The following is a 10491-nucleotide window of genomic DNA, read 5'->3' as shown; positions in this document are numbered from 1 at the left end:
AAGGTTCCAACGCACATATCCCTTAAGCAGAAATGAAGGGAATGCTGATCCATCGTCACTCACAGTGTCAGCACAGCACACCTGTGTGAAGTGAGGCCGAAAGCGATGGTTATTGCAAAGGCCAAAACTAGATGGAGTGACACTGGTTCTGCCTTAAAATGTCCTTGTCTCTTATTGAATATCTTGGGTCATTTGTTTATATTTTAATTTATTTTTGCTCCTGAAATACTACTAGCTTGTCTCATGATTGTTAAATGCCAGTAATATGTAGCTTAATTTCCAAAAAATTTTGTTTCTCTTACAAATGATGAGCAGCATGTACACTCATAACACAGCTTCCAGCAACATAATGCCATTATAATTTTGAGTAACACACAGTGGCTTCCACAACTTTCGCTAAAATTTCTTCCATCTTGTTCCACTTTGACTATCCTGGATGGTGGAAGTATCATGTCTTGTGCCCGCTGAATAGGCTCTAGGCTATAGTATCAGGTTCCACAAAGTTATGGTTATCCAGTGTCAGTAATGTAAATGACTTCTTCCTAATGGATTTTGACCAGCACATTCTTTACAAAATGTCCCTACTTTTTAGAAAATGATTGCCCTCTGCAATACTGAATCTGCAAAAATGTTGCTCTTCTTTACTTAGGCTGACCAGGGACTGGTACGTCTGAGTTATATTCTACAACCCTAAGGACAAGAATTCTGCAGGTAGGTTATAGATGGCATTCACACTGGAAGTTTCCCCTTTTATTCTTGTGACACAGAGTGATATACACCTGCTGGCTAAGATATTTTCTTGGACTTTTAGGCTGACCTTAGCATTTTTCATCCAAATCATTTTACTTTTGAAAGTGAAAGGAGTGCTATTAATAATTACACTGGGACATCAGGCATAAATAAACACTATACCAGTCACATCAAGATGTATTCTCATTGTAGTTATTATTTTGTAAAACGCCAGTTGTAATGAGGCATTTGGAGGGTTTTATTCTGATTTCCTTGATACCTAAAATTATTGTGCTAAAAAGATGGCACATTTATGAAATATAAGAAGCAAAGTGCTTACAGGACCAAACATTCCTTTCTTTGTGCCATTTCTGTGCTTAGATCTTACCTCTGTTGTTGAACTGGTCACAAGATATTGCAATTACTGGTCTCTAACTCCTTCGCTATACTCAAGCTAGGCAAGATTTGGGACTAGTGCAATGTTTGTGTCCTGGAAGGAAGTCAAAGTATATTTTTTGAGATCATTTGAATAAATTGAAAAGAACAGAATACTTTTAGGAACTTTCTTTTTTTAGGAGCATTAATAAAGATAGGATTATCTGTGCAAGATATATGGTATACTCATATCTCATAGTATGTAATGTACTTATATATTAGTATAGCACCATGCAGCATGCTAACATATAACTGCAATTTGTAAGATAACTTAGTATATCTGAACTGAAGGAACAACATGGTACAATGTTTAAGAGGATCAGCTCTGGGGAAAGACTGGTGGAGTCTGAATCTAGACTAGCATGTGACCTTGGGAAAACCAGCCTTTGTGCATCTTATCTGTAAAATGGGAAAGTAATAACACTTCTCTCATGAAGTCATAAAACATAAATGAGTTTTTCACATAAAGAGTTTAAAACAGTGCCCAATTATTGTAAACACTCAAAAGTTGGCTATTGTGTTATTATAATAATAATTATTATTACAACTACTATTATTATTATTAAAGGTTGAACCTCACATGCATAGATCAATAAAGATACAGATGTAGATGTTATACTCAAAGATTCAGGCTGCAACTGGTTTCCTTACTTATTCACATAATGAAAAATCAACATGTTGCACTTAAATATTAATTTAAGCATGGGAGTAAGATCATGTAGGCCAAAGAATTCATATGGGAGAAGACAACTGACTTAAATTGAAGTCTATATGCCTGATCCCAAATATTAAAGACTATGAAATAAATATGAAGGACATTTATAATCTCTTATCTCATTTTCCTTTCCAACTTTCAAAGTGTAGAAATGTATTTAAAATATACCCACTCATATCTGTGAAGGTAGGAAATAAATTATCTTTTCTTTAACCTTTATTCTCTTTCTTAGGCAGGACTGAGAATTGAGAAACATGGGGAAAGTTTATGTGCATAATGAAAATTGAATTTTCCCAAAGATTTATGGATTAACTGGGAAGAGTCACTTAATGTATAGTAACAAAATATCAATATCATTTGTAGAATGTATGTGTAAAAATGATTTACATGTGTGATATATTCATAAATACCCCACACTAAAAAATTTTATAAACTGTACATTAAAACCTACATAGAATTATTAAAAGTAGGTTATGGGTTATTTAAGTGTTTACAAAGAGAATTTCTAACCTCATATAGTGATTTTTAAACTCTCTCTCTGCTATTATGTTTTATATAGTGTGTCTTTAGGAAATTTTAAATGTTTCCACTCAGAACCAGCTCAACCGATGCATGATACTGATGAATTGTACGATAGACTAGACATGTATCTGGCTTTTCTTTAAGTCTTAAGAGACTAATTGCTAATGGTCTTAAGCTGTTATATGGCATGCTACTACATTTCTAGGCCATATACTGCTTTCCTTTAGACTCTGCCCCCCAAACAGGCGTATCTTTGTGTTATCATTTTAATTTCATATCTAAATATGATAAAATGAATCTCTTCAAAGAAAGGATAAACCCTTTATATATTATATTATATATATTCACTATGCATAGTATGAGTAGACTGTTTACTGCCATATTGTCATTTATCAGATCTTGGAATACATGTATGTATGTGTGTGCCTTTGTGTGTACGTGTGCATGTATATGTGTGTGTGTTTCAGTATATATAGGTACTCTCATATGTTAATCAGGCAATTGTTTCCTTTTTAAAAATCCACTTACTATTTTTGCTAGTTGTTCTGTTTGCTTATCCTAAAAGTTGACATGCAGAACAGGTGTGAAATTCAGAGATCAGCCATTTTCAAAGGGCATGGCAGCAGTTGGGAAGATTGAGTTTCTTACACTTGATATCTTGTGATGTTTGTTGGTTGTTAATCTACTAAGCTTCTTTATCTGAAGACATGCCTAGTTCTCTTAATTTTCACATTAGCCAGCAAATTAAGTTATGCGTTATTATTCTTTTAATATATAATCTGTATAGTATTTCCCATGAAATAGAATGAAGGGAATGTTTCCTGTGCTAGGAAGGATTAATAAATATAGAAAACTAATTTAATTGTTAAGAAGAATGGAGAGAAAGGATTTTTTTCTTTCTTTCCCACATCCCAGATCCACTGCATCACTCTGTCTTGTAGCTACATTCTCTTTGCCTTTTTCTACATTCTCTTTAGTAGTTTATGAAAACATTCCAGCTTTGCTTTGATTAAGTTTATTCATTTTAAAATCAGACCTCAAGGTATCCTGTCCACGTTTCAGGGACAAGATAGGAAGGAGACATCACTGCAATTCAATTCTATCCACAAGTATTGACTGAGGATTCCTATAAACTAGACCTTGTGAGGTGACTGGAGGGAAGAAGCCACGTTCCTGTCTTGAACAAGCAGATGGTCCAGTTAGTATAATGTCAAATACCTAGCGCATGCAAGACGGTTAGTGTCATAAGAGACCTGAAAACGGAGAGATCTCACCAACAGAAATATTAGGAGACTTCAAAAGGATGGGGACTAAAACAGTACATAGAAAAATGTACAGAGTTGTGTAGGAAGAGAGGAGGAAAGATAACTGAAAGCCATTTCTAGACAGAGGGGCGTACACGAGCAGTCACAGAGGAACAGATGAGCATGGCATGTTCTAGGGACAGCGTGACTTGCTTGACTGACAGAGGACTTGAAGCAAAGAGCAGTGGGAATTAGGGCTGCGTGGTTCAGACGGGGTGATAAGAAGGACGATGCACTGATTCCAACCAAGACCAGTAACTTAATTAGGCATTGAAATATGCTGCAAAATCAGATCTTTGCATCGTCTCAGAAAAATAAAAGTGATTTCTTGGTAATCCACTATCGATTTACCCATGATACTCTTTACTTTATTATTATGAATATAAAGAGCTGAATATATTAGGAAAAGACTTAGGGATTTTTTCCCTAAATTTTCACATACTACATTGCTTCATATTTGACGAATGAAGGTAGTATGTATGCATCTAACAAATATAGAAATGACACAAAATAAAAATGCTGAACTTTTTAAAGAGTTGTTTGTTTATTAAGTTTTTAACACACTGTAATAATATTTCTTGTAAAACATGTTCAAGCTAGGCTGAAAGTCTAGTGAGAATTTGATTAGCTATTTAAAGAGGTTTGGGTAAAATTATGGAAATGTATTGTATTAATGACTGAATCTATTTTTAAAAGATGAAAAGTAACTTATGTTGCCATGAGTTTTATTATGAATTATTTCTGAAAGTAGAAAAAAATTAAGTAAAAAAAAATTAAGTAGAAAAAAATTAAGTAGAAAAAAATTAAGCAAATTAATTTAATCCAATAAATAAAAGTAACTTTTTTAGTTGTTCTCTTTATGTAGGAGTACAACTGTGGAGATGCTGGAGGAGCATGGCCTGTCATAGTCCTTTCATACCTTGTTGCAGGATCAGAGTCAGTCCTATTCCTCAGTTCCACGGAATTGGCTAAGACAGGACTTAAATTAACAAACCACGATCTTTATTGCATCGTTCAATTTCTGTATTCACTCAGTGAAATTTTAAAAGGTCAGAGATCATGACATCAGAAATCAGTAGATGAACTGGCCCTGGGGATGACAGCTTTCCTGCCTGCATCTTTACTAGTTTTCCTGCTAGTTTTTTGTTTTGCTTTGTTTGCTTTTTTGCAAAAATTTATATGCAGAAATTGAGACTAATAAAGAAGACAACAGGTCTGGTGAGATAAAATAATATTCATGACTGAAAAAAATTATTAAGAAAGTATCATGAATGCTATTTGGGAAAAATACTTATTTCCCCAAATTTGATCTGGATATTTTTAAATTTTCCATTTAACCAGAAGACTGGTTTAAGATGACAAATAAAAGATGATCCTGTTTCTCTCACAAAATGGTGCAGAATATATATATATATTCTTTGAAAAAATTCACTATCAAAATATTGGAACTCAACAGGGAAACACAATTGCATTAGGCCAATGTTCTTGAATATTGAGAGGTGAATGTCATCTGATTGACCTATTTACTCTTACATTGAAAAATCTATTGAGATATTGGTGGCTTACACAGATGTGATTTTCTGAGATAGTTGATTTTACTACCTACACTTGCTTGACTCGCCAATTAATTTTTAGAACTTTGTTTCTAATAGTCAGAAGCCCAGCAAGATAAAAAGGTGATGGTTATTACATCACATTTCTTACCCACTATAGAAGCAGATGTACAATATACTCTTTTTGTTTATTCTCATGCCACACCCTTTTGGCCCTTAACCAATACTTGGGGGGACACGATGAAGGCAGCTATGCTTATAAAGTTGACCCTTGTCATGACGATTCACAGTCAAATCTTTATTAACCAGGGGCTGCCAGTTCTTCCTGAGATCCGCTTTTCTTGTTCAACATAGTGATGTGACCAAAACAGGTTGCAAAAATCTACCTCTCCACCTGGCAATAGTTTCATAGTTCTTATGACTTTATTTCTAATTCTTCATAAGTAATGTTTGGAAAGTCAGTTAAATCACCAAATATTTCTTCTTTGCCTGCAGAGAAGTACACAATGGAGTATTTTAAATCCTTTGAAACTTCTATTGTCATATTACAAATATGCATGAGAAGGTATAGTAAGTTAATGTTACCAAAAGTCAAATAAAAGAGATAAAAAAAGTTACATTCTTTTATGTATAAGGGAACAATTACAGTTTGGGCACCTGTGTTCATAAAGTAATATAGTGTTCTTTGCATTAATAAGATATGGCATATTGACTGAAACTCTTAGAGGTAGAATGCAAAAACCAAGCCATTAGGAACTGAAGAAATGCTAACCCTAACTTCGTTGTAATCTAGACCTGTCAACAAAATTATCAAGATAGCAATTTTAGAGATAATATTCTAGGTACAGCCTACAGTATCCCACTTGTATTTAATGAAAATATGCTCTCTCAAACAATCAAATATTTGCCCTAAGTTCTACTTCAGGATGTTTGTATTTGTTCAACTAAAAAGTTAAAGTCAAGCATTCAATTTCAATGGGACTTAAGACAAGCATGCAATTAGGGGATTTGGAAATAGTTGTGTACCTAATGAAAATTAAGGAAATCATTTACTACCACATGAAAGTCAGTTTAAATGCTTCATTCTCATGTTGTCTTCCCATGCATGCATGTTCCTTAGGAGTGTAGGATGATATATACAAGTGTTAGTCATTGAATTTACCTTTACAGGTTAATAAACAGATTACTTTTTCTCTCTGAAGATCAATGTTATATTCTCCATAAAAGAAGTTCCTGTTAAAAAGAAATCACCCAAGTGGGCTCCCTCAATGTGACTTTCTCCCATATTTCTGGCCAAGTCAAAAGCATCAAAATACATATCGATGCCTCCTCCCTGAGAACTAGCCATTTGGGGTATCAAAGGAAGTGCTCTGCCATAGAACAGAGCACAAGGTTTTGCATATATTAGTCATTCAATAAATAGTTGTTGAAATCAATTGTATAAGCCTATTTGCATTACCACTATGTGGCTAAAATGATTAGTTCCATTATTTCACATACTTAGCCATAGATAATAACAGTAACTGAAGTCACTGCTCTACTGGATATTCATTTCTCTCTCAGTAGATCTCCATATCTACTTATTTGTCTCCTTAACATTTGAGTTATCATTTAACAAACTGATAACTATATAATAAATATCACCAATGATTAGTTGTTTGTTCTCTAAATGCACCTTGGGGAATAATTTATTGTTTTATAATGAGAAAAGTTAAAAATTTGAAGACAAAAAATACTACCAAGTAAAACAGTTCATTAGGAAATCTTTTTTAAATTATTGTTATCATTTAATGCTTTATGCTTTATAGGTACAAATTCATTCTGAAGCAATGCTTCTGGAACTTTTAATTTAAATTTCCAACTCTGAATAATAGTTGACGTCAAAATTGTTCAGCTGTGTTATACAGTCTCCCTTTAAAAGAGAAAAATATTGCTTAAAGACAGGCCATCCCCCAAATTTTGTAGAACTGAAAGATCATCTCTTGATTGTCTCAGTCTTTGTCAAATTTGGCTTATGAATGCCCTGACTTTGTAGGTATGCAGGATATAAAACGTGTGTATGTGTATTAAGTGTTATTCAAGTACACAATGTGTTTCTTCAGGTTAAATCTATACATTTCAATATGCATGGGTGTTGTTCTTAAAAATATGCAATCAAAGTTGAAAGATTCGATTTATCAAAATGTGCTGATAAATGATACAGTGGTAAATGCAAATTTCATGGTCAGTATTAAAAGACCAAAAAAAAGTCCTCTGCCATTGTCCATGTTTTATCTATTTTTAAAAACAGTAGAGGGAAAAATACACTCAGGAAAAAAAAAAATGAAGCTTTACTGCAAAAATGAATTCAAGAAATGGCACTTTAAGTAGTGAAGAGTCATGAAGCATTGAAACTTCATAGCCTGCTAAGGAGCAACAGCTGTACCTAATTTCAACTTGACGTGCTTCAGATCTCATATTCATATAGGTATTTAATGATCCAAACATAATGGTCCTATATAGAATAATTACTTATATGAAGGAGCAAACTTCATACGCATTCCTTTCTAAATGATCCTTCAAGAGAAAAACTGCGCTGGCTCTTTGAACAACGAATAGTCTCTTTCACCAATCCAAATATTTGGGGCTAAATAGCTTATCTTTTAAGAGAGAATAATAATAGTGCTGAGGTTACTTCTTTTTGACAGACTCTTTTTGTCTTCCCCCTTCCCAGCACAGCCAGTACAATGAAAAAACGTAGAATGCCAAGCCGGTCATTAAGTCATACTGATAGATGGTTACAAGAAATATCAGAAACAATAGGAAATAAGGCATTTTAGAGTTGGTGTATTTCGAAAGCAGAGATTCCCTTTGAGCTTGACTTTCCTGGGCAGGGAGACTGTCAGAAGCAGGGCTCTCAGATTCCTTGTCTCCTGAAGAGCACAGTGCTTGTCCAGAGTTTATTAATCCTTCTTTTTCATTCCTTGCCTCTTCCATGTTCTCAAAAGCTTCACTGATTAAAATTGTTGACCCTAGAGATTTCTCCACACTGCATTCTCCTTGTTGGACAATCTGGCCTATACATCTTTCCCTCCTACTACCTGATGTCACTATTCTTGAACTTTTGGAAACTTCTTCAGGTGTAGACGCAGGATGATGGTGATTCTCGGCACCCTGGATTTCACTTGTTGGATTACGATTATATTTTGATTTAGAAGAAATAGATTGGAGAGTCTTGGTAGTAACTGCATTCTCTATAGCAGTGGCCTGTTCATGAGATGGCACTGAAGTTTTAACATGATGATTAGAAATGTGAGAGCCATTCTGAGAAGCTCTATTAGTGTCTGAGTTTAAAGCAGAATGAATAATGGCATCTATATTCGTTTTCTGTGATAATTCTTGGATCTGCCCATGATCTCTATTTTCTGGAAATATTTTTTTGTCTGTTGGTAACATTCCCAAATGTAAATCTAGTTTTGAGGCTGCTTTTTGATAGTCTGTAATGACCTGTGAGGATTCTTCTACAGATGTTGTATTTCCAGTGACACATTTCTTCCTGTCATGTGTCTTCCCAGGATTGTAAATAGATATGGTTTCTTCCTTCTCCATTTCATCTACATGTACATTACAAATACCTAAACGTGATTCCTTTTCAAAATCATTGTCATAGATTACACCTACTGTATCTCGTTGACAAAGGGTATCATGTGAATCATCATTTCTCCCTTCATGTGGATCAAACGCTGTTTCCTTTACCTCGATGGGCCTGTCACTTCGTGCTGTCTCTTGAGGTAGCTTAGCAATTATTGCTTTTTCTCTAGCAGACATGCTTTCTAGAGTACTTTCTGATGTTGTCTTAATTATATAAGCTGTACCTGTTTCTGCTTTCTCAGTAATACCATGATCAGCTAGAGAAGACAGTTCACAGCTCGCTGTTTCTTGGCAGGTAAACAATTCTTCTGTAGGATTAGCTTTCAAACTCCTTGTATTATCTCTTTTTTCCCACACGTCTCCACAATCTGCTTGTTCTTTGGTCTGCTCTGTTATATTTGTCTTACTCTCTCTTGCTCTTCCCTGACTTTCCAGAACATTCCAACTTTGTTTATGCTGGGTGTTCTTATTTTGATCTTCAGAATTAATCCAAGCTGATTTTTCTTCTTCAACTTGGAAAAGATACTCATTCCTCAAAACATTTCTATTTCTTGGTAAACAAGCTTGACCAGGCATCCCTCCTAAAATAGTGCCTTCAGTAGTCGAGAGGTCAAGGTCTGAAGTTGTTAACACAGCTTCCTCGCAGCTTAGATTTGTCCTTGGTGAATGAAATGTATCTGCTCTGATTGACTGGTCATGAATTGGGGTATCCTTACTCGGCAGAGCAGTTAGGTCTCTGTTACTGGCTCCCATCCCTTCCACACTTATTTCAGAGTGGCTCATCTTCCTTTCTTGGTCATGTAAGATTGACTGAAAATTTTTGCTGTGTTTTTCATTAACACCTAAACATATTCTTTGCTCCTCCTCCTCATTCTTACCATTGCCATAAGCTTTCTTGGAAGATCCTTTTTCTATAGATTCTTCTGAATGGAAATCCGAATGGAAATCACTTCTTAAACATTCCCAATCTTTTACTTCAGTCTTTTTAGCTTCTCCTTCACGTTTTTGATTAAGGTTGTCTGCCATTAGTTGATCTGCAGAGGGACAAGATATTTGCACTCTGCCCCTCCCTTGGGCTGGATTAGCATTGTTATCCAGTACTTCTTTGCTACCAATATGTACTTGCACTAATTCATCACTACTAGTATTTCCCAATGATGGCTTGATTTCTCCCATATCTGAAGTAATTTCCTCTGAAGGTTGATAACTACACTTATTTCCTGAGGAAGATTTTTCATTGTGGTAAAACTCTCCCTTCAAGGATCTTTCTGCTGATGAACTTGAAGACAAAGGCCTTTTAAACAAGTCAGTGTATACTTCATCATGGATTTGCTTCTTCTGTAACCCCTCAGCTTTATTTGGAAAATTGACTGTATTCTTTTCATCTCTGGAAGCAGTACTTCTTATTAAATGTTGATTTATCTTAAGGGATAAAAACACAAAAAATAATGATCAAATGATTTTAAATATACAAAGCAAATTAGATAGGTTTCATTAACTTGGCTAGTAATTATCTGGTATATTTCCTTGATTCATTTCATTTGTGGATTTTGCACAAATTGTGGAAGCTGGATGTTTTGGGGGGATCCTTGTAGGCTATGAC

General features: G+C 34.7%; 1 protein-coding gene across 1 annotated transcript in view; it reads right to left on the bottom strand.

The window, feature by feature from the left end:
• Window positions 1-4227: 4227 nt before the first annotated feature.
• The window catches only part of PPP1R3A (protein phosphatase 1 regulatory subunit 3A), a 38758-nt gene continuing 32494 nt past the window's right edge, over window positions 4228-10491 (bottom strand). The window contains exon 4 of the mRNA XM_007195107.2: window positions 4228-10310. Coding sequence (XP_007195169.2) covers window positions 7929-10310 — 2382 coding nt within the window. The 3' untranslated portion in view covers window positions 4228-7928. The remainder of the gene's footprint in view (window positions 10311-10491) is intronic.

This window comes from Balaenoptera acutorostrata, chromosome 7 (assembly GCF_949987535.1).
Source record: "Balaenoptera acutorostrata chromosome 7, mBalAcu1.1, whole genome shotgun sequence".
NCBI classification, from domain to species: domain Eukaryota; kingdom Metazoa; phylum Chordata; class Mammalia; order Artiodactyla; family Balaenopteridae; genus Balaenoptera; species Balaenoptera acutorostrata.
Note: the sequence above shows the minus strand (reverse complement) of the source record. Positions and strands in the feature narration are given on the sequence as shown.